Source organism: Sciurus carolinensis, chromosome 5, assembly GCF_902686445.1.
Source record: "Sciurus carolinensis chromosome 5, mSciCar1.2, whole genome shotgun sequence".
NCBI classification, from domain to species: Eukaryota; Metazoa; Chordata; class Mammalia; order Rodentia; family Sciuridae; genus Sciurus; species Sciurus carolinensis.
This window is the reverse complement of record NC_062217.1, coordinates 884,329-911,404: the sequence shown is the minus strand read 5'-3', so window position 1 is coordinate 911,404 and position 27,076 is coordinate 884,329. Positions and strand designations below refer to the sequence as shown.

Sequence of the window (27,076 nt, the reverse complement as noted above, 5' to 3'; positions counted from 1 at the left end):
GAAGGGGGTGTTTGTGCAGCCCGGGTGCGCCTGCTTTCCCGCCCTGGCGCACTCGGGCTCCTCTCTGGCCGGGCTGCCTGGTCCCCCGCTGTCTGGGCTGCCACAGGAGAGCCTTGGTGTCCAGGGCCCTTTTCTTGCGTGTTCCAGCGTCACTAGAAGGAGCACTCTCCGTGGAGGTGGCCGTGGAGAATGGGACTTCTCCAGTGACGTGAGGCTGCCGTGCCCCACAGCACGGGTGCCCCGGCCCTGCCAGAGGCCAGGGAGCACCTGCCCACAAAGCACCGGAGAGTGTGGCAGATGCAGGTGCTCAGATCCTGCCCTGACCACCTGGGTCAGGTGGGGACAGAGCCAGCAAGTTCCACTCCTGCCATACCCCAGGGCCAGTGAGCCCAGGCCACGGGACAGCCTCAGAGGGGGAGACTAAGAACCAGCCGACAGGGAACTGGAGCCGCCAGCTGGCCCCCCCAGCCCAGGGAAGCTGGCTGAACTCAGATGGCAGGCGCCCATCTGCTGGGGTGCTACGTCCTGGCAGGGCACCCATGACACATAGCACCAGCAATGGTCATGCTAGTGTTTGGCAGCATTGGCTTCAGAGTGGGCAGGGGGTGCATGGACCACCATGGCCCAGGGACGCCCTGGCCAGCTCTGCTGGTGAAGTTTTATTCAGATACACCATTCGTTAGTGGTCCGTGGAGAGGTTGGGACAAAGATCATCCAGCCAAAAAGGGACCTGACTCACAAAGCCAGGTGTATCTGGTGTTGGGACCTCTTTAGGAAAGACCCGCGGGCCCGGGCCAGGCTAACTCCTGACAGTCCCCCAAGTCAGCCAGAAGCAGAGGCCCACTCCACCTCTGCCCTGTGCCTCAGTCGCCTCCAGCACTAGGAGCCCACCTGCATGCCTGTCCTGAGGACAGACTCAGTCCAGGAAGAACCAGGACTGAAGGCACAGCACCTGGTGTCTCAGGCAAGGCAGTTTGGCAACCAGATGTAGAGGGTCTCCTTGGCCCTCAGACCAGGGGCAGGTCCAGAAACACTCTGGCCCCTTTGAAATGAATGCTGGCAGGACCCTCCAGGACCTAGGAAGAAGGAGATGACAGGCCCAGGACCCTGGCCAAGAGCTCACCAGACCTCTGCAAGAGGGAGATGGGAGGCCACTGGTCCAGCCTCAGCTTCCCAAACCTAATGCCTGATGCCAGCACCCACCTCATGGGCTGCCATGATGGGCGCCGAGTGCCTTAGAGGCCTGGTGAAGGGTCTGGCAAGCCCGAAGGCCAGTTGCTCAGTGGGCCATGCTCACTCGTGCCCCAGTTTCTGGGAGCAGAGCCTGGGAGAGGGGACAGAGGAAGAGCGCCCAGAGCCAACGTCATTGCTGGGCCTCACCCCAGTGTGCAGACCTGCCACAGCTTCCCACCGCCACACCTCACAGAAACTGGTCAAGCCAAGGCAGCCCCTGGCAGGACAGGGGCCAGGCACAGCTGCTGGCAGCTGCCTTCCCAGGACCAGGGTCTGGTGCTGCCTGCGGTGTGGCAGTGACCATGCAGCGAGACTCCAGCTCCCAGGCCCAGCGTCGGCGCTGTCTGTCCATTCCTGGAGGTGGTCAGAGCGAGCGCTGGGCCAGGTGCCCGTCCAGGTGCTGGAGACAGAGTGAAGAGCTGAGTCCCCTTGCTCACAGGCCATGTGCACACGGCCACAGTGGAGGAGTGATCACTGACAGGCACGTTTGCAGTGCAGGGCAGTGGGCAGTGCTGCGGGCGTCAGGAGCCTCGCTCCTGCTCACTCTCTGCAATCACAGAGCACCTGCTGGGTGAGGATGCAGTCAGCTCTGGCCTCCCCAGTGGCTCACTCTGCCTCTGGCAGGTGGGAACTGGGCGACCATAGTGCCCACCAGCCAAATGTGGCGCTTTCTCCCAGAGACCTGGAGTGGAGAAGCTCACTGTGCCTCTGGGCAACTCATCGGCCAGCGAGCAGAGCCGCACAGGGTCTGGGGCAGTGGGGGCTTTGGGATCAGCAGCAGCTGCCACCTGGGTTGGGCCCCCTTCGGCGCACACACATCCCCGCAGATCCCAGGCCGCCAGAGGGACGCACCCAGGAGCTGAGGCCCCTGCACAGACCTGACTCAGTGCCAGCCCACTCCCCATCCCAAGGTCGCCTTTGCAGCAGCTACTTCTGGGACTTAAATGGTGAGAATGAAACCAGGTGAGCCCCGGTTGTCCCCAGAGGTGATCAGTACCAAACAAGGGCCAGGGCTCCCCCATGTCCAGCCCCTAGGCACAAGCCCAGCAGGCAGACCCCGTGTCCTCCCTGACTGCCCTCTGGGATGCCACGCAAGTGAAGAATTAACGTTTCCGGGTCACTTGTCCCCTGGCAGCCACCTGCAACATTGTGCAGCCATGGCCAGGGAGTCCCCCAAGCCTGACCTACACCCGTGGGCAAACCCCAATCACCTGAGGGCCAGAACAGGCCTCCCTCTACCTCAACCTCCCTTTCTGTTCTTGAGAAATGATCAGAAAATGTCCCTGTTACCAAGGTCATGAAGCAGAGTGAGAGGGAGACGTAAGCACCACAACCACAAAGCAAGCATCCAATGAGGTTTCTGCTCTCTCTTAAAGCAAGGAGCTCCTGAAGGCAGTAGCCCTGCTGGGCACTGCTTCCAAGGAGGACAAGCGTGGCCGAGGCCTCTGCAGCTGCCACTCTGCCTGGGGAAGGCGGGGGCTGGTGACCACAGGCCCAGTCCCCTGCCCTGCCCTCACTGCAGCCCAGGCTCCAATCAGGAGGCCAAGATAAGAGAAGGACAATAGCCACCAGGGCCCAGGCTGAGTGAACCTTGCCCCGGCACCCATCACGGCGGGGACGAAGTCGCTGTCCTCGGCCACACCATGGGTGGCCTTCTGCGCTTCTGCCTGCTCAGCGCTGTCCTGGTCAGCCTCCTGGTGCCTGGGAGAAGTGGTGAGTGACCTGCCCTTTGCACTGCAGAATGGCCCCTGGAGGAAGGGGCCAGGGCGGAGGGTGGGCAGTGGGAAATGTGCACAGCAGTGCTCTGGCCACAGCACAGGCTGGCCTGTCCTTCCCAGCCAAGGGCAAGTTAGGGCCGGTTGCAGCCCTGCGGGAGAGTCAGATGGGCAGCTCAGAGGTCACGGGAGATATGAACACAAGAGGAGACGGAGCGAGAGAAGGGGAAGCGGGTGAAACAGACAGTGAGATGAAGACAGAGATGAGGAGAGACAGCGGAGAGAAGCACAAGCAGAGACGCAGGGCTGCCACACCTGGGCCAACCCCGCGGGAGGGCAGCCAGGCCCAGGCCCCAGAGCAGTGCTGGCTTTAAAGCAGAGCCAGTCCAGGCACAGGGTGCCAGCTGCGCCCAGCGCAGAGGAGGCTGAGCTGCCTGCATCCCAGCTCCACGCTCCAAGAGTGATCTGCTCTTCACCCACTTGACCCTGACTCAGCACCACAGTCGGCCCTCCTAAAACGCAGCGTCCGCCTGCGCCACCACCAGGTACCCCGATCCCACGGAGACAGCCTCTGAGGACTGCAGCGGGCCAGGCGGCAACTGGAGAAACATGCGGCACAGCTGACAGGCAGAGCGGTCGTGTCTGGGCCGCATCTGGGCCTCCACTGACTTGGCACGTGTGTACCTCACACTTGGGCCTTTCAAATCACCTGCCTAGGTTCCTCAATTCAGACCATCGGGAACACCAGGTCTACATGACCGAGGGAGGGTGAGCGTCGTCAGAGCCTAGAACATGTTGGGGGCGCTGAGCCAAAGGCCGGGCCCATGCGCTCAAAACTTACCAAACACCTCCTGGGGCCATGTGGTGGAGAGAGCTGCAACCAGGCCGGCCGTCTTTTTGCACAAGGACGCATTCCAGTTGAGAGGGCAGCACACCTGCAGACGTGTAGCATTAGACAGTGATAGTGCTCAAAAACCAGCAGGGGAAGGAGTCAAGAGATAGGGGTGGGGACAACTTCTGAGTGGGAGGTGGGGTGGGGTGAGCCACACAGTATCCAGGGAGAGAATCCTCTACACAGGGAAGGTGGCAGGTGCAAAGGCCCTGGGACGTGAGAGTGGTGGGCACAGTCTGAACAGCAAGTGGCCAGCATGGTGGGAGAGATGGGTCAAGGGAGCCTTGAAGGGGGAGACCCAAGAGGCCCAGCCTTGGGATCAAAGACCTCTGATTCTAGCCCAAGGCCTGTGTGCAGCTGTGGCTCCTTCTTGGCTTCCTTAGGAATCGCCCCTCTGCCCTGTGCTTGTCACTTCCTCATCCCACTTCAAGCTCCCAGACTCTACTGTACCTCCACCAGGAGGGAACACCAGGAAGAGGTGTAACAGCCTGGGAACCTCAGGGAGGGAGGCCGAGGGAAGGGGCAGGGCTGCTGCGGGAGAGTGAGTTGCTCCCAGGGTCAGAAGAGACAGACTCTTGCAGCAGCTGTGAGCTATTGCCGCGGCTCTGTCAATACAGAGGGAAAACCAAGCCTATGTCAGTGTGGCTTCAAGGAAGCAGGCCCCATGGAAGGGAGGAAGGACCTCGGAGCAGTGTGCAAACGTGTGCATTAGAAGGTGGGCACGGGTTAGGACATGGGTCCTCAGGCCCACACCGGGCCCACAGGCTGCAGTTTGGCGAGCCCTGGACAGCAGGTCTGAGGCTGTGCAAGCCCCAAGGAGCACCAGGAGGAGGCGCCAGGGGACAGGCACGCCACTCTCCCGCCCTCGGTGGCTGAGGACAGTACTGTGCGGTGTGCAGGTGGCAGGACTCTGCTGGCTGGGAACACCAGCATGTGCAGACTTGAAAGACCCACACGGTGTTCTACTTCACAGCAAGCACTGGGTGGCAGAGGCAGAGTATGGTGAGGGGCCCCAAGAACCCAGTCTGGGCCTGGCTTTGTTGGGATAACCAAGTTGTCCTAAAAAGGGGGTGGGATTTGGAAAAGAAAGTGATCTGAGGTAAGAATGAGGCTCATGTTTGTTGAGCACCTGCTGTGCACCAAATCCAACATTAGGTGTTTTATACGCTCTTTATACAACTCAGAGGTAGTATCACAGTTTCTACTTGTCAATAAAATGCAGTACGTGACTGAGGCATATATGAAGTTCAGGACTGCTTGACCCCATCTTTACATTTTGGATGTGAACAGTTTGGCGCCCTGAGGCAAAGAGTGACATGTGCCCCAGTGAGAAACTCGGAGCTCAGAACAAGTCAGCACCAGGAACAGCGCCTGGAGGGCCATCTCCCCGTGGCGAGACCCTGCACTCCCAGGGGAAGGATGTCCAGGGAGGACAGAGGGTCAGAAAAGAATGTGAGGTCCCCCAATCCATCTAGGGGTCTTGGGTTTGTTGTTTCTGCTCAGCAAAGAACTGAGGAGCAGAACATAAACAGCAAGTGAGCAGCAGTTTATCACAAAAGCAACAGAGACAGACTTCTCCGGGAGAAGGGGCCCTGGAGCTGGGGAGCTTTGGCCTGTTCTTTTTACGGTCCCTGGAGTTTCCTCCTCCTCTCCTCTCCTCCCTGTCCACGCTCTCCTCACTATGATAGACTGGTGCCCCCCACCCTATCCACACGTCTGTTTTAGTTTTTCTGTTGGATCCCCCTTAGGAGCACGAGTTCAGAAGTGCCTAATCAGGTCCCCTGCTGGTGTCCACAAGTGCTTTTGTCAAGCAGGAGACCCCTCCATGCTCCTCTGTTCTGGTCCTCCCCGACCTTGTCACCTACCATCCTGCCCTGGCTGCCTAAGCCCTCTACTTCCCCTCAACCCCACGTCACAAAGGAAGGGCAGGAGTGGGAGACAGGGAGGCCAAAGCAGATGGGAACCCAGGGTCCCGCACACAGCACAGAAGGGACAGACAGATCTGACCCAGGGCATTGAAATTAGCAGGTCACAGCATATGTCTTTGTCATGAAATCAATTTAGTGGTTATTTAAAGATGAAATATAATAGAATCAAATAGAAAAAGATGTGGCAAGTACTATTTTGTAGAAAACAGAAGTACTAGTTCTTAAAACTTGTTTTAATTCTGTGTCCTGAGAGTTTATGTACATTATACTTCTTACAGGTCAAGATCAGAGAGCTCACAACTCCCCACTCAACCAAGAGCAGAGGCCCTGAAGTGTGGGTGGGCCTGGGTGGGGAAGAGGTGTGGCCCTAGGGGCGTGGCCTGGGGTACTGAGGGGAAGCCCTGAGCCGGGAGTTTGCCAAGGAGGGTTTGGGTGGCCCTGCAGAGGATGCCCGGAGGGGGCTGGTGAGCTGACTGGAGGGGGCTTCCTTCCAGAGCATGTGAGGAGTGCTGAGGGAGAGGGCGGCCCCACGCTCCCCAGGAGCCGAGGAGGAGCGCTCAGCCTCTGGAGGTACTGCAGGACGGGGAAACCAGGTAAATGATCTGTGTCCTTCCTTGTCCTCTAGTGTTCATTGACCAGGAACGTGCCAACAGCGTCCTGGTAAGGACCCGGAGGGCAAATTCACTCTTTGAAGAGATGAAGAAAGGAAACCTCGAAAGAGAGTGTATGGAAGAGACTTGCTCTTATGAAGAGGCTCGAGAAGTCTTCGAGGACAACGACAAGACAGTGAGTCCTCCACATTGGAGGATGGGCACAGGGGCTGTCCCAGTTCCGCGCTGCCCAGGGGCTGGTCTATCGGGCTCCATGCTACCCACAGACAGGTCTATAGGGCTTTGTGCTACCCCTGGGCTGGGCTACCCAACTTTGTGCTACCCTGGGCTTGGACGTCCAGGCTTTGTGCTACCCCTGGGCTGCGACGTCCAGGCTTTGTGCTACCCCTAGGCTGGGAGGTCCAGGCTTTGTGCTACCCCTGGGCTGGGAGGTCCAGGCTTTGTGCTACCCCTGGGCTGGGAGGTCCAGGCTTTGTGCTACCCCTGGGCTGGGAGGTCCAGGCTTTGTGCTACCCGGAGGCTGGGAGGTCCAGGCTTTGTGCTACCCCTGGGCTGGGAGGTCCAGGCTTTGTGCTACCCCTGGGCTGGGAGGTCCAGGCTTTGTGCTACCCCTGGGCTGGGAGGTCCAGGCTTTGTGCTACCCGGAGGCTGGGACGTCCAGGCTTTGTGCTACCCCTGGGCTGGGACGTCCAGGCTTTGTGCTACCCCTGGGCTGGGACGTCCAGGCTTTGTGCTACCCTGGGCTGGGACGTCCAGGCTTTGTGCTACCCCTGGGCCGGGCTACCCGACCTTGCGCTACCCCGGGACTATCACGTCTTGTGCTCCAGCGCCGGGCTGGCCAGCAGGCCTACGCGGGCCCTGCAAGGCTCTCCTTCTAGTCTCCCTGCGGCACCTAACGGGCAGGAAACCAAGGGAGGGATGCCAGTGTGGCTAAAGCCACTTAAAACATAACCCGCCACTCAACAGCGGCGCAGCAGCGTCCCCGCGGGGCTGCGTGGGCGCCGGAAGGGGCGGGGCCTCGGCCGGCAGGAAGCGCGTCACTGGCCTCGCGGGCCTGCATGTCGGCCCGCGAGTGTCCGAGCGCCTGTGCGCGGCGTGCGGCTCCTGCCCTGCGCGGGGCGAGGCCGGGAGGGAGTGGTGGGAGCCCCGCGAGCGCTGGCGGAGGGAGCGGTTTGGCTCTCGGCCTCCCCGGAAGCCACGCGGCGGCACGGGCTCTCTGGAGGGGGCATCGGTGCCCAGAGAGCGTCGGTAGCCTTGGGAGGGCCGAGCGGACCAGCCTCTGCGTCACTGCGCCGAACGCCCGACGAGCCGCTTGGAGAAAGCGGCTTCCGCGGTGCCGGCGGTTCCGGAGGTTGGGCCGGTGGGCGGCCCCAGGCCTCTGCGCGCCGGAGGAAAGCGGTCCGTCCACCCTGGGGGTCTGGAAGGTGGGAGGCCACGCACGACCCACCTGCCCGCCCTGCCTCCCAGCCGTTCCGACGGCGGGCTGAGGTCGCCCCTCGCAGCCCGCTCACGTCCCCGGAGTCTGCCTTGGCGCAGGCGCTCGGGCTCCGCATCCCCGCTCAGGGAGCGCCCAGGCCGCGGTGGAGGCCCAGTGCCTCGCGGACCCTGCCCTGCCCGGCTGATGCGCACCGACGTCCGCTGGGCCCCGTGTTTCTACCCTAACGTGAGAAGATCCCGTTCGCTGCCAGGGAACCCAAGCGGGAGGATGCGCTGGACCCTAACAGACCTAAGGCACAGAGGTTGGCGCCTCAGGGAGGAACCTGCAGTCTGACTCGGACAGCCTCGCGTTTCCGCAGAGAGCCGTCTACAGGGGGATTCTTGTGTCGCCATCCATTTGACAACTGTAGTTCACTTCAGCCGTCAGAAGGGAGAAAAAGAACTCTTACTCTTACCAGATAAATAATGTGTATCTATGAAGAAAATAATTTCAGGAACTATTTTCAAGTATTTGTTTAATACAGGTAAATATATAGTCTTGAAGGATAATAAAAGTAGGCTGAGGTTAGTTCAGTAGTAGAGCATGTACTAGCATGTGCAAGACCCTGAGCTTGATCTCCAGCACCAAAAATTAGTTTTGTTTTAGATGTGAGATGTCCCCAAGAACCTCATGTGTGAGACAATGCAAGAGAGTTTAGAGGAGAAATGATTGCGTTATGAGAGCCCTAACCCAATAAATGAATTAATCTCCTGATGGGATTGGGTGGTGATTGAAGGTAGAGTGGGTGTGACTAGAGGAGGTGGGCATTGGGGTATATATTTGCATTTAGCAAGTGGAGCTCTACTTCCTGATCATGTGAGCAGCTTCCCTCTGCCACACTCTTCCTCCATGATGTTCTGCCTCACCTCAAGCCCCGAGGAATGGAGCTGGCTGTTTATGGATTGAAATTCTGAGCCCTCAAATAAACTTTTCCGCAATTGTACTGGTCGAGTCTTTTCGTTGCAGCAGCAAAAAAAACCGTACTAAACCAAATTGGTACTAGGAGTAGGATCATGGCTGTGACTAACTTGACCAAGTGGTTCAGAAGCTTTTGGAGCTTTTGTGAATTGGTAAGAGGAATTCTGAGATTTATAGCAGTGCAAGCTGGGAATGCTTTTGATTGTTATAAGCAGAGCTAAGTGACTGGTTCTTGTGGAAGCTCAGAAGATCGGAATGCCAGTGGGACCATGGACAGTGAGAACAGCGCTCAAGAGGGTTCAGAGGAAAAGGAATTTGGACTAGATGCCGTTTGTGTTATGTTCTGGCTGAGAAGTTGCATTTTGCCTGTGTCCTGAGACTCTGTGAGGCCAGTTTTAAAATCCATGGACTTCTTAATCTGGTGGAAGAAATTTCTAGACAGCAGAGCATTCAGGCAGTGGCATGGATATGACTGGTGGCTTTTATTCAAGAGCAGAAAGATTTAAAAAAAAAAAAAAAAAACTTGGAACTTGAAAGGTGGAAGTAAAACTGGGACTAAGGGAGTTGAAGTTGTTAAAGAATCACTGCCACTAAAGAAATGCTAACGACTGCCCAGAGACAGTGAGAAACATGACTTGAGGGGATCTCCTGAGCTGGCAAGACCACATCCATCTCAAGCTCAAGGGAGTAAAGGTGAAAATTCTCTTTAGAAGAGACCTGTGGGGCACCTTACCCAAGGGGGCTTAGGAAGTCTTTTCAACATACTCAGCTACATAGGCACTCAGAGGCTGCTGCAGCCAGGGTCCCTCAAGAAGGCAGCAGACCTTGGCATCGACCACATGATGCTGGCTTCCACCAAGGTTTCAAAGGAAGGCCTTGGAGGCCAGGCAAAATGTAGCAGGATTGGAGTCCTTGTGGGCACTCCTTGAGAAGGCAAGGTGTGGAGATTTGAGGAGGAAGCTGAAGCTGCAGTGAAGAACCCCAAGATTGAAAATGCCAATAACGTGGGACATCTTCCTAGGAAAGCTGCAGGAATTGAGCACAGACAAATCAACAGAAAGGTCCCTTGGGTTGCAACCAACAAGGCCACAGGGACAGAGCTACAGAGGCCTTTGGACAGAATATTTCGATGTCATATGCCCCAGATGCTGTAAGTGGAGCTACAGGACTTGTTTGCCCAGCTGGATTTTGGTCTTGGTTTGGTCCTGTCTCTTCTTTCTATGCCTCTATTTTTGTAGATGGAAATGTTTACTCTGTATCTGTATATTGAATACTTGTAAATCGCTTTTAATTTTTTACAGGAATTAATGATACAAATTTGCCCTGAGTCTCAGGAGACTTTGGAATTGAACTTCTAGACAATCTTGGAACGGTTGAGACAGTGGGGCCTCTTGGAAATGAACTAAATGTATTTTTCATTGTGAGATGGGCATGAATTTTGGGGGGCAAGGGCAGAATGTTATGGTCTAGATGTGAGGTGTGCCCCAAAAGCTCCTGTGTGAGATGATGCAAGAAAGTTTAGAGGAGAAATGATTGAGTTATGAGAACCTTAACCTAATCAATGGATTAATCCCCTGATGGGATTAACTGAGTGGTAACTGGAGGCAGGTTGGGTGTGGCTGGAGGAGGTGGGCATCAGGAGCATGGCTTTGGGGTATATATATATATATATATTTGTATGTAGCAAGCGAGATCTCTCTCTTCTTTCTGATCATCATGTGAGCTGCTTCCCTCCACCACACTCTTCCTCCATGATGTTCTGCCTCACCTCAAGCCCTGAGGAATGGAGCCTGCTGTCTATGGATTGAGACCTCTGAACCCATGAGCCCCCAAATAAACTTTTCCTCCTCTACAATTGTGCTGGTCAGGTCTTTTAGTCACAGCAGGGAAAACAATAAAGAATGGTTAAAAATAACTGTAGTGCTTATCCAAATCATATTCCACCTCTGCTTCTCAGCATTATTTCCCAGAGACTCCTGTATAGCTTCCATACTTCTAATTCTAGAAAGCTAAATCATATGGGGGAACTTACTATTCTCATGTATTGCCAATTGAGTTATTTGTAAATATTACTTTATTTCTTCTGGATCATATTTTCTAATAGGTTCTCCAGCATATCTTACAAATTTAAAAGTGTGAACTCATGAAACGTTTTCTTGTTATAATGGAATTAAACTAAAAGATCAGTACAGAAATATCTCCAAGTATTTGGAAATTAGCACACTTATGTATAATCCCAAAACCAAATAGGAAATCCCAAAAGATTTCAAAGATATATGAATATACGACATATAAAGTCAGTGAATGAAGCTTAAAAAAAAAAAAGCAGTACTTAGAAATGTTTATTGAATGCTCGTACTGGAAAAGAAGAAAGGTCTCAATTTGATAATTTAAGCTTCCACCTCAAATGCCCCACTTACAGGTGGGGCATGCCTGTAATCCCAGTGATTTGGGAAGCTGAGGCAGGAGGATCTCAAATTTGAGTCCAGCCTCAGCAACATAGGCCCTAAGCAACTTAGTGAGACCCTGTCTCGAAATAAAAAATAAAAAGGGCTGAGAATATGGCTCAGTGATATGAGTGCCGCTAAACTAAATCCCCAGTACAAAAGCAAACAAAAAACAGTATCTCTCAAAACTTTTCAATGAAAAACTGTCAGCAGACTATGAATAGATGGTAATGAATTTCAAGATGATAAAGAGTATCTTGAAAGAACCAACTGCTGATGTGGTACTTAATGGTGAGAAATGAATGTTTTCCTACTGAAATTTGGAACAGGTCAGGATGCTCATTCTCAGTTCCTGATTGCCTGTTGTGCTGGAGTTCCTAGCCATAGGAAGTCTTCCCAGTAAGTCAAGAAATAAAGCTGTCCCTACTTACAGATGGCATACTACTCCACATAGAAAACACCAAACACCAAAAGGATGATTTGGTTATTTGGTTTGGTTTGGGTTTTTGTTTGGGCACCAGGAATTGAACCCAGGGGTGCTTTTGTGAACTGAGCCACATCCCTGGTCCTTTTTTAAATATTTAGAGACAGGGTCTCACTAGGTTGCTGAGGCTGGCCGTTGAACTTGAGATTCTCCTGCCTCTGTCTCCCGAGCAGCTGGGACTATAGGCGTGTGCCAGGACATCTGGCCAAAAGAATAATTCATAAAAGAAAAGATAAATGATAAATTGATAACTGGACTTTGTCCAAATTAAAACTTTTACTCTGTTAAAAAAAATAACGGGGCTGGGGAGATAGCTCAGCTGGTAGAGTGTTTGCCTCGCAAGCACAAGGCCCTGAGTTCTATCCCCAGTACCGCAAAAAAAAAAAAAAAAAAAAAAAAACATTAAGAGAATGAAAATATAAGCAACACTCAAAGTATTTGCAATTCACATACCCAAGGAGAAATTTGTGTTCAGAATATATACACTAATGACTCAGAAGAAGAAAATAAACACCTAAGAAATTTTAATGAAGAGACTTGATTAGCTACCTCACCAAAGAGAAAATATGAATAACAAGCCAGTGTTGAATATCTTCTTTTTAACACTGTGGACCATTTCAGAAATGTGAATCATCAATAAAACCTCTATAACTGAGAGAGCAAAAAACAGTGACCCACGACAAGTGGTGGCTAGATGTGGAGTAACCAGAGCCTTATATGCTACTTAGGGGAAGTACAGCGGCACCCTCGTTTGAATAGTCTGAGAGTTCCTTACAAGTTGATCACATAACTCAGACACCACATTCATTTTAGAGCTACCATAACAAAGTACAACAAACTGTGCAGCTTAGAATATCAGAATGTATTCCTTGTGGAATTGGAGATGACAAAGCCGGTAGCCATCCCTGTGTTCACATGAACACCTCTACACAAAGGGCAGCAGTCCTGTTCACTCTGCCAGTCGATGTCTTTTGATTGATGAGTTTAGGACATTAATGTTCAGGGTTATTATTGAGATATGATTCGTATTCCCAGTCATTTGGCTTATTTTTGGTTTTTAAGTTGGCTTGGTTTCTCCTTTGAGTGGTTTTTCTCTAAGGTAGTTCCTCCCTTTGCTGACCTACATTGTTGTTTTTCATTTCCTCCTCATGGAATATTTTGTTGAGAACATTCTGTAGCACAGACTTTCTATTTGCAAATTCTTTTAACTTTTGTTGATCATGGAAGGATTTTATTTCATCTTCAAATCTGAAGGTTAGTTTTGCTGGGTAAAGGATTCTTCTTTGGCAACCATGTTCTTTCAGAGCTTGAAATATGTTGGTCCAGGCCCTTCTAGCTTTTAGAGTCTGGGTTGAGAAGTCGACTGCTATCCGTATTGGTCTCCCCCTATACGTAATCTGATGCTTTTCTCTTGCGGCCTTCAAAATCCTATCTTTATTTTGAATGTTAGGCATATTTATTATAATGTGCCTTGGTGGGGATCTGTTGTGATTTTGTGCATTTGGTGTTCTGTAAGCCTCTCGTAGTTGATTTTCCACTTCATTCTTCAGGTTTGGGAAATTTTCTGATATTATTTCATTGAATAGGTTGTTCATTCCTTTGGTTTGTATCTCTGTGCCTTCCTCAATCCCAATAATTCTTAAATTTGGTCTTTTCATGATGTCCCATAGTTCTTGGAGATTCTGTTCATGATTTCTTACCATCTTCTCTGTTTGGTCAACTTTATTTTCAAGATTAAATATTTTGTCTTCATTGTCTGAGGTTCTGTCTTCCAAGTGGTCTAGTCTTTTGGTGATGCTTTCCATTGAGTTTTTTATTTGGTTTATTGTTTCCTTCATTTCAAGGATTTCCGGGTTTTTTTGTTTGTTTTGTTTGTTTGTTTGTTTGTTTGTTTTTAGAATCTCTATCTCTTTGTTGAAATGATCTTTTGCTTCCTGCAGGTGCTCTTTCAGCTTATTGGTATTATCATTCATTGCCTGCATTTGCTCTCTTATCTCATCCTTTGCTTTGCGAATCATCTTAATCATGTATAATCTGAAGTCCTTTTCTGACATTTCTTCTAACATACTGTCATTGGATTCTATTAATATAGAATCTAGATTTGTTTGGATCATTTTCTTCCCTTGTTTTTTCATGTTGTTCACATATCTTCCCCTCTAGCAGTGCAGATCTGGGGTATTACAGATTTCCCCCTATAGGCTTATAGTGGCCCTATAGGTTTCCAAACGCTTTCTTTAAGGGGAGATCAATATTAGCAGTGCCCAATTCAGACACTATGCAATCCTAGACCAAATAGCCCCTGACAATGAGCTTCAAGCCTCCAGCAGGTGTCTCAAGGTGGGTTTTTCCCCACCTAAAGATTGGAGCTATGGCTTCCAGGATTATCCAAGATGGCCGCTCTGGCTTCGAAATGTGTTGGCAAATGGGGAGCTGCAGCTCAGGGTGTGGCCATGGTCAGCAGGAGGTCCTGGAGGTTGGGTGTGTTTGATGTGGTTGTGGGATCCTGGAGGCCGGGTGCAATCAGTCGGTCTGGGGGCCCGCTGATAGGGTGCAGTCAGTTGGTCTGGGGGTCCTGGTGGCAGGGAGCAGTCAGTCAATGTGAGGACCCCAGAGACAGGGAGTGATCGGTCGGGCTGAGGGATCCTGGAGACAGGGCTCAGTCAGTCTGGCCAGGGGTCCTACGCGGCCTGGCTGTTGTCTCAAAATGGCAGCAGCCATGTGTAATCAAACCTGCAGGTACTGTGACAGTGAACTTCCAGGCAGCAGCAGGCAGCTGGTGCTCCACTGGCGGTCGGCGATCAGTTTGCTGACGGTTGTTGGACGATCAGGAGGTGAACCTCGTGCGTTGGGTGATGGATAGATGTAAGGCAGGCGACGGACAGGCGAGAGGCAGGCAAATGGTGGATGATAAGCGCCTGACAGTGAGCAATCTGCACTCAAAAAACGCATCGATGTGCTGGCAGACTGATGGATATGACAGTCACATCAGTAACTGGCTCACTGCAGCATTGATTCAGGAGGCGGGAGGTCTCCAGTTTCAGAGGCGTTCAGTCCATAGTCAGCCAACTCCATCGCTCTGGGCCAAGTTGAGGTAGAGGATGAGGGAGAAGGGTGTCTGTTCCCTCTGGATGGACGAGTGAACAGACTGCTGCAGCTGCACAGGGGACCAGGCAGCAGTGACGGAACAGACTCTTGGTGTGTTAACCTGGTGGACTTCAAAGGTGCTGTGCTGAGTGAAAGACGCAAGTTTCATGAGGTTGCATGATGTATGTGATTCCATTTGTGTGACTGTGTGAAAAAGTCCTCGTGTGTGATGCAGAACAGATCAGTGACAGGTGGGGAGTACAGATCTGCTCCATATTCTGATTATGGTAGTAGTTACACAAGTATATACATGTGGTGAAATTCATAGAGTTGTATGCCAAAAGTTGATTTTACTGTGTGATTTATTAAAAAAAAAAAATTGAAAAGACACTGCGTTAGTTTCTAGGGCTACCATACCTAAGTGCAACAAACCAGGTGCCTAAAAATATCAGGGATTTAGTCTCTTGTAGTTTTGGAGATGCCAAATCAAAAATCAAGGTGTAAGATGCTGGGGATATAGCTCAGTTGATAGAGTGCTTGCCTAGCACGCACACAGCCTGGGGTTCGATTCCCCAGCACCACCAAAACCAAAAACAAAAACAAAAAAAAAAAACAACAACAAAAAAAACAAGGTGTAGGCAGGTTGGCCCCCCTGCGGAGGCCGGGAGGACATGATGGTGCCTGTCTCCACACCGGGGGTCCCAGGACTACTCTGTCCTTCCTCCTCACTGGCCTCTCTGGTGCTGCAGGTGCTCTTCTCTGTGACCTATGGGCACAGGCTCATTGAGTTGAGGCTCGTGGTGCTCCGGGACCATCCCCTCTGGACCCTTACTTTGTTTACATCTGCAAAGACCCTGTTCTAATTTTCGCACATGCTGGGGTTCCTGGTGGGCCTGGTGGAGGGGACCCTACTGAGCCAGCCACAGATAGAAAGAGGAAGACTGAATGTCCCCAGTGTCCCTGGATCCTGATGATCTGGTTTCAATGTATCAACACTTCTGTAAGCAATGTGATGATTATTGACGAGCAGATGATCCATTTCTGAATTTTTGGTCTGCATGTCTAAGACCATTCACTGAGCAGCAAGGGATTGGCAAACAGCACTAACTATTCTTGGTACATTCTGTTTCTTGGGAATTAACTTGGAAGTTCAACAAAAATGTTTCATTTAAGACAAATTAAGCCAGGTCTTTACTGATAGAGAAGATTTGCATCCTTTCCCCTTTAGATCAGGTGATTCAAGAACAGTTCGTTCCTAGGCTGAGTTGCTGCTGTGGTTGCTATTGGTGTGAAATATCTGCTTTCCTAATGTGTTTTAAATATTTGTTTTCTTTTAGAATGAATTCTGGAACAAATACAAAGGTGAGGTGTTTTCTGTTTGGATCTTAAGTGAGAGAGGCTCACTACGATATTTAAATTCAGAGAGATTGTATTTGATTTTCAAAAATACTTGGTGAATTTCCTTCCTGCTCCTGTTTAGATCTTATGCATTTAAGATTTTGCCTTTTGGGTGTTTCCACAATAGTTACTTTAAATTTTACAGTAATTTTCATTAATTCTAGTTTTATTTACTTAAGTATAGATTTTTGGTACTGAGGATTGAGCTCCAAGGCACTTTACCACCAAGCTATATCCCCACCCTTTTTATATTTTGAGACAAGATCTTCCTAAAAGGCCCAGGATGACCTTAAACTTGCAATTTTCCTGCCTCAGTGTCCTGAATAATTGGGATTACTAGTGTGCACCCCTGTGCCCAGTGAGAATTTTTTTTCTTTTGGAGGTGAGTCTCACTATGTCACCCAGGATAGTCTCAAACTCCTGGGCTTAAGTGATCCTCTGGCCTCAGCTTCCTGAGTAGCCATGACACCCAGCTCAAATGTAGGTTTTAATCGTTTTATTCTTATTTGAGGATACCAGATTCCATGGTAATTTTTATAAAAATACAAGTGTATTACAAGAAAGCAAAGAATAGAGTCTGAAAGATTGGATTCCCTAACAAGCTAGCCACCCTGACTTAAATCTTCCAGCACTGAGAAGGTCTTAATGGTGACTACCTAATAACAGTATCTAAGTTTCTCAAGCGGCAGTTGACCTAGATCTGCATTAGGTGCTGAACTTCCACCAAGAACTGGGAAGCCCACATCAGTGCTGGGCAGGTGTCTCTGCCTTCTCTTCCACCCCAGAGCACTTGGAACGTGGAGCACAGCACTGCTCATCAACCCTTAGCTCAGAAGCAAGCGTCCGCCATTGCTCCAGGTGGCCACTGTGGCCCCCAGCCCAGGGCTCCGCTCTGGCCAAAACACACTGTAAAGCCTCTCGGCAGAAATAGGGGCAGCCAAGGGCCAGTGAGGCAGGGCCACCAGAGGGGGCACAACACAGCCCAGAGACAGTGTTGCTCCCAGCGCAGCAGAAGGGAGCTCACGCCGGCCGCCGCTGCGTGCTGGTGCCAGGCTGTAGGGCACGGTGGTTCTGGGATGGTGACATGCCTGCAGACTGGTGCCAACTCCCCCTTTTCAGATGGTGACCAGTGTGAAAGCGATCCTTGCCAGAATCAGGGCAAGTGCAGAGATGGCCTCGGCGAGTACTCCTGCACCTGCCTGGATGGATTCGAAGGCAAGAACTGTGAATTCTGTAAGTCCCTCTGCGCGGCTGTCTCCAGAGCAGACGTGCCTGAGGTGGGAAGTGGGAGGAGGGAAGCTGGGAAGCCGTGATGAGACGGCCTGTGTGACTCCAGTTGGTGAAGCCTGTGCGGTCATCCTGTGCCCCTGCAGAGCCCCAGACCCAGGGTCAGGGCACAGGAAGACGGAAGCTCTCTGCCACTCTGCGAGGGGCCACAGAGCACCCACCAAGCCCAGATGCTCCGAGACTGGGTGGATGGCTTGACTCTGCTCCTGAGGCTCCTTGTAGCCTGAGCCACGATTCAAAATCACCTCCTTCTACTTAATGTGTCAGAGCAAACAACAATGAGGGTACTTGACCTTGGCCAGCTGTAAAGTTTTGATACATTTAATTCATTCTATATGGGAGCATCACTGAACTTTCCCAATATGATTAGTGATTTTTAATTTAAAAAAATAGGTTATCAATCCAGATTTCCCTAAAAAGAAAGATATGCATGACTTTTTTTCTTTTGAATATTTCTTTAATATCACATTTAAATTTTCTCTTTAAATGCAGTATTATCATAATGTAAAGCACCTAAAAATTGTTTTCAGAGAACCAGTCAAGCTTTGGATTCACATTGAAGATACTACCTGAGTACAGTGTGTGAGCAAGGAAATGGGAAATGAGAACTGTGTGAATAAGAGGCCTTTCTTTTATCAAGGCCAAGACTGAGTGGGATGGAAGCGCTCTGCTTCTGAGATCAGAGGCTGGCTTTCCTAGCAACCTTGAGCTGTGATTTTGTCCAACTCAGGTATCACCAGAAAAGAGATGGACTAGGTGGTAGAAAATCTTGAGCACATGTTCTTGGGTTGGATTACTTTAGGACTTTCTCCAGTGGGACTATCTCTCATTCCATTAAAGACCAGTTACCTCTCACAGGCCCGTGCTCTTGATCCCGGAGCTGTGAGCACAGCTGTCCACCGCAGGGCCCTGGCTTGTACAGTGGTGCGTGGTGCGACATCTGGGCCCCGGTCAGTGCTCAGAGGTTGTTCAGTGGTTGATTATGGGCGAAGGGAGAGTCGGAGCTGAAGGCACCTCACCAAGCAGCAGGGCCCTCAGGCCAGTCGTGGTGCACACCGCCCTCCGCAGAGAGCAGGGGAGGCCACAGTAGGGACCTGTCTGGATCTGCTGGCCACAGGAGTGGATGGAACTTGAAGGGGAAAATAACTCCTCTGAGAATCTCCCGAAGTGCCAGGGGCCAGCCTCTGTGGAGGAGTAAGACTTCCAAACCTGTGTGGCCTGGGGAGGGCGTCGCCTGGCCCCGACTGAACGCAGACCAGCCAGGCCTGCGGAGCCCCGCCATCATCGCGGAGGGCCTTCTGGCTTGTGCGGGTGCCTGGTCCCGGGAGCGAGCGCCTCCTGACCTCCGTCCACACCACCCAGCCCTTGGGACCTCTGTCCCCTCCCCCCAGCCGTTCACTGGACAGCCTGGGTCTCTTCAGGGCAGTGCAGCACCTGCATGGACGCCGAGTGTCCCTCGGTGGCCTAGGAGGTGGCAGCAGGGCGGGCTTTGTGGAGGGCCCTCTCTGGGCCACCCGTCTTGCAGCCGCCCAGGTGCGCCTTTCCCGCAGTGGCTCTTGTGTCCGCCTGGTGCCCTCCTGCGGCTGCAGCCACTTCCTCTCCCTGCAGTTGCACGGAAGCTCTGCAGCCTGGACAATGGGGACTGTGACCAGTTCTGCCAGGAAAAGCAGAACTCCGTGGTGTGCTCCTGCGCCAGCGGGTACACCCTCGGCGACGATGGCAAGTCCTGCGTCTCCACAGGTAGGAGGACTGAGGCCACACGGGGCTCAGGAGCTCGCGCCACGGCGGGAGCAGGCGGGGGCTGCGTGCTGGGGGCGGGCCTGGACTCAGGGCTGGGTCATGCGAATGTGAAGCCCCGCGACCCTGGGAGCCAGCTGGGCTGGTGAGCCTGCTCCTTCCCCTGAGAAACGGAGCCCGCACTGTCCCCTGCCTGAGGAGGACGTGGCCTGGAGGGAGGCGGTTCCTGTGGGCTCTGTGCCCGGCCTGGCCCCGCGGCCCCCCAGCATCGCTCTGCCTGTGCAGAGGAAGGTGGCCTGGGTGGAAGACGAGCCAGATGACCTTCCAACACGGATTTCGATTCTGTGGCCCCAGTGTCGATCGGGTTTATTTTTCCTTTTACTTGGAGAGAACTGGACCCTGAGGAGTCTGATAATAAGCTCTGGAACCACTGCTAAGGAGACTCCCAGAGGGCAGTGAATGCAGGACAGCTCAGTGACCCCTGGGCTGGGGACAAGTGCAAGCCAGCGTTCCTGGGAGGCCAGCCCCTTAGTCCACCTCTCAGGACCATGCTGGCCCCACCTCCACTGAGGCATCAAGGGGCGAGTTAGAAAAGCAGCATTCAGACTGCCCGCCAGAGAGCCAGGTGATGAAGCACACGCAGGTCCCAGCCCTGCCACCGCACCCCATCGATCCCCCTCGAGACCCGTTACTCTGTCATATTCTTCTCAGTGAAAGAGTTTATTTCAAAAATAAGTAATCAAAAAAAAAATGGTCCCAAATACATCCTTCAAAGATGACTCCAATTATGTAACATGAAATCCTCAAAAAGAAAAGACAATGCAAATTCATTTCCATTGATAATGAAGTTCTAAGCTTCAGCAGATTCAGACATGTTTTAACTGAAGCTATTTCTTGACAGGCATACGTATTTTTTTAGCATGCAGGAATAATCACAAATCAATTAAAACAAAGGGCTGGGGAGAGTGACTCAGTGCTAGAACACTTGCCAGCATGCGCAAGCCCTTGGGTTCCATCCCAGAGCCACAAAGAGAAAGAAAGGAAGGCCAGTAAACTACTTCCTGTGCAGAAAACTCTGTCCCCATGGTGGAGAGCAGATTCAGAGTGCGGGAGGAAGTGAGTGCCCGCTTCAGCCCAGACCAGGGTCAGGGGCTGGCCTCACCTCCTGTAATATCCCCAAGCATCCTGCAGGCCCATGAGCCCGAGTGAAAGCCACCACAAGCATGAGCACAGGGGACTGCTGTCCTGGTCCCTGCTGGCTGTGCTCCTTTCTCCCCCTCTGGCTCTGCGCACGTGCCCCTCCTTTCTGCCTTGGGTTCCTCACAGATAACGTAGGAAGAGAGCTGCCAAAATCGTGGCCCTGCCTGCAGCTCCTCGCAGGAGCCAGGACGCGGCAGACATGGTCACACAAGGCCACCTGCGAGCCACTTTTACTTGTTAGTGCATTTGCAGGTAAGTCGCAGGCACCTGCACGTGTCCCCTTCTGCTTCTGCTTGTGACCAGAGCTCTGTGAGGTGGGCCATGCAGACAGCTGCACCTACCTGGGGCTCAGCCACACCCGCCGAGCGCCACCTTCTGCCGGGTGCTGCTGGCTTGAGCTGGAAGGGGCTGTGGAGCCCTGCCTGCTGAGGGCCCTGGCTGTGCTTCTTTCAGATCTCTTCCCTTGTGGGAAACTCACTCAGGGACGAAGGAAGAGGTCGGCGGGCCCAGCCACCAGTAGCGGTGAGGTTGTGCCCAGGACCACCACACTGCAGTGGGGTGGCCTGGACAGCCTGCATCCCACCCAGGACCCCTTTGACCTGTTCCACCCCAACCAGACGGACGTCGAGAAGGAGAGCAACGACCATGGCCGGATTGTGGGCGGCCGGGACTGTAAAGAAGGGGAGTGTCCCTGGCAGGTAACTGTCCCGAGCTGCTCTGCACAGCTGCACCAGGACCCCTTCTGCCCAGCACCTGGGGAGACATTCACCAGCCAAGGGTCAGCACCCCGCACAGGCAGAGCTCGCGGGCCACAGCCCCCTGGGAGGCTGGAGCACTGACGGGCCTCGCTCTGCCACCCTGACCCAGCCTGGCGTTCTCATTGCTGGCCTTCCGTGGCCAGGGCTGCCCTGTTCTGGGAAAGACAGAAAGTCCTAGTCCTAAAATGCCAACCTGCCCATAAGGAGACAGTCGCACCTGTCAGCAGGTGAGCGGCCACTCCCAGGGGGCGAGGAAGAGAGGCACCGTCCGCGTCTCCTTTCTAATGTGGTCTTCTTATTTTTTAATGACCCAAATGCCTACGTCCTACAGGGAGGCAGGCAGCACCAGGAAGTACCTCAGAGAAAAGCACATCCCTTTATGCTCAAAAGTGAATAAATAATAAATAGTGAAAACCACTGGACCAGGGTTGCCAGATTTAAGAAAAGCAGTAGGCTTCCAGTCGCATTCGAATCCCGTGTGAGCGACGGGTGTCTAACGTGCGTACGTACTGCAAGCTGCGGGCACGCGAGTGACCTGCGTGTGTCTGGCTCGCCGGGCAGTCGGGGCCCAGTGCCTTATCTGGCAGTCCTCGGTGGGGCTGGAGGTGTTCAGGGCCCAGAGTCCAGAAGCCTGTGGGTGGCAGAACGGCCCCAGGCTGGGGACAGGTCCCTTGTCCAGAGCCCCAGGAGCGCTGGCCGGCTCGGCGCCTCTGCTCCTCCCTGGGACGTGTCTAGGGAGAGCTCATTGTGTGGGAGTGGAGCTGCGAGCTGGGGTGTGGCGCAGGACCCACAGACCTGGGAAAGGACCCGCCACCTGGCACCACCTCAGCTGCCCGAGCTGGAGCCAGGGGAGGGCGGCCAGCTCTCCCACAGCCGAGGGTGGATGTGAGCACCCCGGGGCCTCTGGAAAGGGCCCAAAGGCGCTGGGCTGAGGCGTGGCTGCAGAGCCCAGGGGAAGACTCCCGGGCTGCCGGGCGGGAGGCACGGGAAGGGGGCTCTTGGGACGGGCCAGCCACCACCGAGACGCTCTGCCGGCTGAAGCAGCACCTCCGCGGCCTGAGGCCAGGAGGCCAGGCTGCTCCTTGACAGGCTCTGCAGTCCGTCCGCAGGGCCCGCGTGGGTGGCTGACTGACTCTCGCTGCCGCAGGCTCTCCTCATCGACGAGGAGGACGAGGGGTTCTGTGGGGGCACCATCCTGAGCCCGTTCCACGTCCTCACCGCAGCCCACTGTCTGCACCAAGCCAAGAGGTTCAAGGTGAGGGTAGGTAAGTGACACGCATGTCCTTGTGCCCTGCACCACCGTCTCCGCCTCTTCACCACTAGAACAGGTTGAAATAGGGCAGCCCTGTTGAGAGCTGGGAGGCGTTTTACTGAGGAGGGCAAGGAAGTGGGGGTGGGGCTGTTGACCTCCCTGGGCCGCCCAGCGCCTGCCCAGTGTCCCCAGAGGCCCTCCTTGTCTGGCTGGCCGTCCCTCCCGACCTCCTTCTCCCTCTCTCTGCAACTCTCTTCCCAGCCTCCTGCTTTTGTCTGTGGGTCGTTTGGTTAATGTCTGTCTCTACAGACTCCAGAGCTGTCCAGAGAAAACCCAATGCAAGCCACAAGTGCGATGTGAAGTTTTGTAGTAGCGTTAAAGTCCTGGTCACACATTTAATAAGTACATAGGAACAGGTGGAGTTTAGTTTTAGTATCATATCTGATTCGACTCATATACCCAAAATATCGACATTTCAATGTGAAGTTAAGTAGGTCACTTGGCACCCTTCTTTCCTTTCTATGTCCAGTGTGACACTCAGATTCCTCCGGCTCAGACACGCCACGTTGCAGGTGCTCAGCTGGTCACGTGGCCCAGCGAACCTTGAGCTCCCTAGCACCTGGACAGGGTCCACACACCACGCACACACAGAAGCACCTACCAAGACCATGAAGGATTGAGAGGCCCCCAAGTCCTCACACGTGCCCAAATATCCTGACCCCCGGCAGTCACCTGTCATGACACCCCAGGAGGGACACCCAGGTCCTGATGCCCCAGGAGGGACACAGGTCCCGACACCCGGGCGGGACACAGGTCCTGACACCAGGAGGGACACCCAGGTCCCGACGCCTGAGAGGGACAAGGAAGGTCGTTTCCACGTGCTCTTCTTTCTACTCAGATGTGGCCACAGACCATTTTCAACTAGGTGATGACGAGTTCTTTGAAAGTAGCTGACATTCAAACACCACTCCAGGGAACTAACTGCTGTGACCTCCTCTCTGGCTCCAGGGGACCGGAACACAGAGCAGGAGGAGGGCAACGAGATGGCCCACGAGGTGGAGCTGGTCATCAAGCACAACAGGTTCGTGCGGGAGACCTACGACTTCGACATCGCGGTCCTCCGGCTGAAGACGCCCATCGCCTTCCGCATGAACGTGGCTCCTGCCTGCCTGCCCCAGAAGGACTGGGCGGAGGCCATGCTGATGACGCAGAAGACAGGCATCGTGAGCGGCTTCGGGCGCACCCACGAGAAGGGCCGGCCATCCAGCACGCTGAAGATGCTGGAGGTGCCCTACGTGGACCGCAACACCTGCAAGCTGTCCAGCAGCTTCACCATCACCCAGAACATGTTCTGCGCTGGCTACGACGCCAACCCGGAGGATGCCTGCCAGGGGGACAGTGGCGGCCCCCACGTCACCCGGTTCAAGGACACCTACTTCGTGACGGGCATCGTCAGCTGGGGAGAAGGGTGTGCAAGGAAAGGGAAGTACGGGGTCTACACCAAGGTCACTGCCTTCCTCAAGTGGATCGAGAAGTCCATGCGGGCCAAGGGGCCTGCGGCAGACACCCCAGCCTCGGCCTCTCCTCCCCATTAAAGCCGTGGGCTTTGGAGACTGGCCGGGCCGTGTCTGGTGTTGGGTGTTGCCCCGCGGAGCAGGCTCATTCCTGGGGGCTGCCCGGCTGCAGAGCTCAGAGCCCTTCTTCCTACCCTGAGCTGCCTCTGCCTGCCTGAGGTGGGACCTGGTGCCCCTCTGAAGGCAGGTCTGCCTTGCCCGAGCCCAAGCCCCAGCAGCTGTGCCTGGGGACTGCTGTCTCTGTGGGGCGCTCTGCGGGCACCGCCATGGAGCCGCCCCTCGCCGCACAGGTTCCTGTCCTCAAGGGACCTAGGCTGCCAGTCTTAGCTGATGGGCAGCTCCTTCGTCTCACGCCGCAGCAGCAGAGCCATCAGCCCTGCGGCACCATGGGGTCGGGAGGGCCCACGCAGCAGACCTGCCGACTCCGACACCACTCTGGCCCCTTCACTCTCACTCGCCTCCCAGAACTAGACAGTGTGGAATTGTGGGTGGAAGTGCTTCTTCCACGCCACTCCCTGGGGAAGGCAGGCTTCCTGGTGAGCAGAGAAGCTTCTCACTGCTCTGCCTGGGTCGCGGGGTGCGTCCAGCCCAGATCCCTGCCACAGCATCTTGCCTGGGCTGCTGCCTGGGGAACATGCAGGGGTCGCCCTGAGCTGTGCTGTGTGATGAGTGTCACCCCTGCACTTTACCTGTTTACCAGGGGACCCCCAGCAGAGGGCTGTGATTAGGTATGATTAGGACCCTCTGGGTCCAGACCTCAGAACTAACTCTCGAGTCTCTGGGATGGGGCCATTCTGGAAGTTTCTGGAACTCTTGACCCATCACACCACCAGAGCAGTGTTGTGCTGGAGAGTGCAGGGCTCCTAGGTCCTCTCCTGCACAGCTCAACACTGCCTCCAGGCCCTGAATTATAGGAGAAAGAAACCAAGCCAGTTTTTGGAAGCAGAATCGGTTGTCTGGCCAGGCCCTGCACCTGTTTCCCAAAACTCCTGTACAGTTTGCATTTTGCGAAACTTCGCTGAGCAAAGTTTAAAAGCTCTAATATAAAACCCCTGGAAGTCGAGAGCTGGCAGAGCCTTTTGTAAACATTTTGCAAGGTTAGGAAAAGTCAACGTGAACCAGTATTCAAGTTCCCAGAACCAGCCGGGGGCCGCCCACACGTGTCCAGTGAGCCTGGGTGTTTAAACACGCTGCTTAGCTACCTCAAGGCCTCCAGGTGTGCAGACGCCCAGTACCTCACAGCGCCCCCGCAGCAAGGGCTCTCGGGAGCTGCCCTGTCATGTCCGGGGTGTGCAGCAGGACTTGGGGTCTGGTCCAGGTCCCTGAGGCAGACCAGACACAGACTCCTGCTTCTGGAAATGAGAGGTTGTGTGGGTCCAGATGCACAGAGGCACACCAACCTTAGCTGTTACTGTCTGTGCCCTGCAGGCCACGTCACCAGATGCCTGTGCCCCTGGGGTTCTTGTGCATGGGAAGGACATGGAGGCCCCCTCGGCAAGAGGGCAGGCCCTTAATCACCCCTGGTACGGGCGTCCACTGTTGGTTCATCCAGAAGAGTCCAACTGGAAGGCTCTCAACGGGCAGGGGTGCCTCCGACTCTGCAGGGCACGGGGTGGCCACACGTCTGTGGATCCTGTGGGACCTGTGGCGACTGCCCTCCTTGAGCATCACTTCCTCCCAGCAAACGTGCAGACAACCCACGCTGTCTGCCGTGCCAAGGGGCTGTCTGCAGCTGCTGCCTCCAGAGCTCCGTGCAGAGGACTCGACTCGTTTAGGAGCATTCCGTCTGGAAGGCGAACCCCTGAGGTAGGGGCAGCAGGCACAAAGGTGGCCAGGAAGCAGCGTCTGCCAGTCTTTCTGCTGAGAGGGAGGGGACTGCAGAGGGGGAGCGCGGACCCTGCCCCTGCCCACCACCATGCACACGCAGCCCAGTTTCCGGTCGGAGGCAGGAGCCTTGAGAGGGCAGGGAGCCCAACCTGCCTGGGGGCCAAACCCAGTCTGCTCAGAGCAGCCCTGGGGCACCGGGGATGGGCAGGCAGCTGGAAGGCCGGATGGGAGGTGAGTTCTCCAGGAAGAGGCAGCTGTCCTTAGTTCCATCCTGGTGGGGCCCTGTAAAGGGTCTAGGGTCAAAATTCCATTGTGCAAGAACCCTGCCCCCGCGGCCACCGTGCGGTCACTGGTCAGGTGGGTGCCATCGTGAGCACACCCTTGGTGAGGGTTGTCAGACGCTGACGGGTGGGCCTCAGGGGAAAGCTGTCGGAGGCTAGAGCCTCACAGGGCTGCCCAGAAAACATCCATCAACCTACCTTTGTGCTGGCGCAAACTGGTGGACCAGTGGTGGAAAGCATGACCCTCAGTGAGGGGACAAATGGGCAGCATGTGTCCCTGACACACATGCTGGGGAGCACGCGTGCGTCTCCATGTTGGGGCCTGCCAGCCGTGTTCGGCCGACCTGATCACGGGGGTGTTGGGCAGCACACCCCAGGAAGGCCAGGCTCCTGGTACCAGTCAACCAGGACAGTGGCCAAGACGATGTGGCGGTGAGGCCAAGGTCCCAGCGTCCCGACACATGCCCCTGTACAGTGGGGAGGGAGAGGGGGTGGGAGGCAGCTCCGTGTGGCAAAGGCAGGTCAGGCTGAGCAGGTCAGGGGATTTCGCCTCCCATGCTCTGCATGACTCCAGGGCTCAAAGGCACACTCTGTTCTCAGGGAAGGCCCTGGCCATGGTCCATGTGATGCTCCATGTTGCAGGAAGACCTGACCATGCAGGACCCCGGTGCTCAGGTGGACATATACAGGACCCAGAAGAACAGCAGGAGCCGGACTGTGCAGCAGAGCCTGGCCAAGGGCAGCTGTCCACCCTGATGGACCATGGGTCCTGACTGCACAGTGCTCCCATGGAGAACATGCCCTGTCTTGCAGGGTCCCCTCAGGGTTCTCACTGTCCCTGGTCTTGGCATGGAGAGTGTGCAAAAGTTGGTCACAGAGCAAACAGATGACCCTGGCCCAGAGTTGGGGGATCAGAGAGGTGGGCTGACTACTGCTGTTGCAGCCCCATCAGCAGCACGCACCTGGAACACGC

The 27,076-nt window shown here is 54.3% G+C and overlaps 1 protein-coding gene across 1 annotated transcript; it reads left to right on the top strand.

The window, feature by feature from the left end:
• The first annotated feature begins 2,792 nt into the window (after positions 1 to 2,792).
• Positions 2,793 to 24,039, top strand: F10 (coagulation factor X). Its single transcript, XM_047553645.1, has 8 exons — positions 2,793 to 2,946; positions 6,394 to 6,554; positions 16,127 to 16,151; positions 17,307 to 17,420; positions 19,083 to 19,214; positions 20,865 to 21,109; positions 22,317 to 22,434; positions 23,430 to 24,039. The coding sequence occupies exons 1-8, from the start codon at positions 2,877 to 2,879 to the stop codon at positions 24,014 to 24,016; spliced, it is 1,452 nt and encodes a 483-aa protein (XP_047409601.1). The 5' UTR covers positions 2,793 to 2,876; the 3' UTR covers positions 24,017 to 24,039.
• The last annotated feature ends 3,037 nt before the right edge of the window (positions 24,040 to 27,076 follow it).

Bases quoted from the DNA above. Each gene is read 5' to 3' on its own strand.
- F10 (XM_047553645.1), top strand. From the start codon at position 2,877: ATGGGTGGCCTTCTGCGCTTCTGCCTGCTCAGCGCTGTCCTGGTCAGC. The intron at 2,947-6,393 runs GTGAGTGACCTG...CTTGTCCTCTAG, and splicing joins CCTGGTGCCTGGGAGAAGTG to TGTTCATTGACCAGGAACGT. The intron at 17,421-19,082 runs GTAAGTCCCTCT...CTCTCCCTGCAG, and splicing joins AGGCAAGAACTGTGAATTCT to TTGCACGGAAGCTCTGCAGC.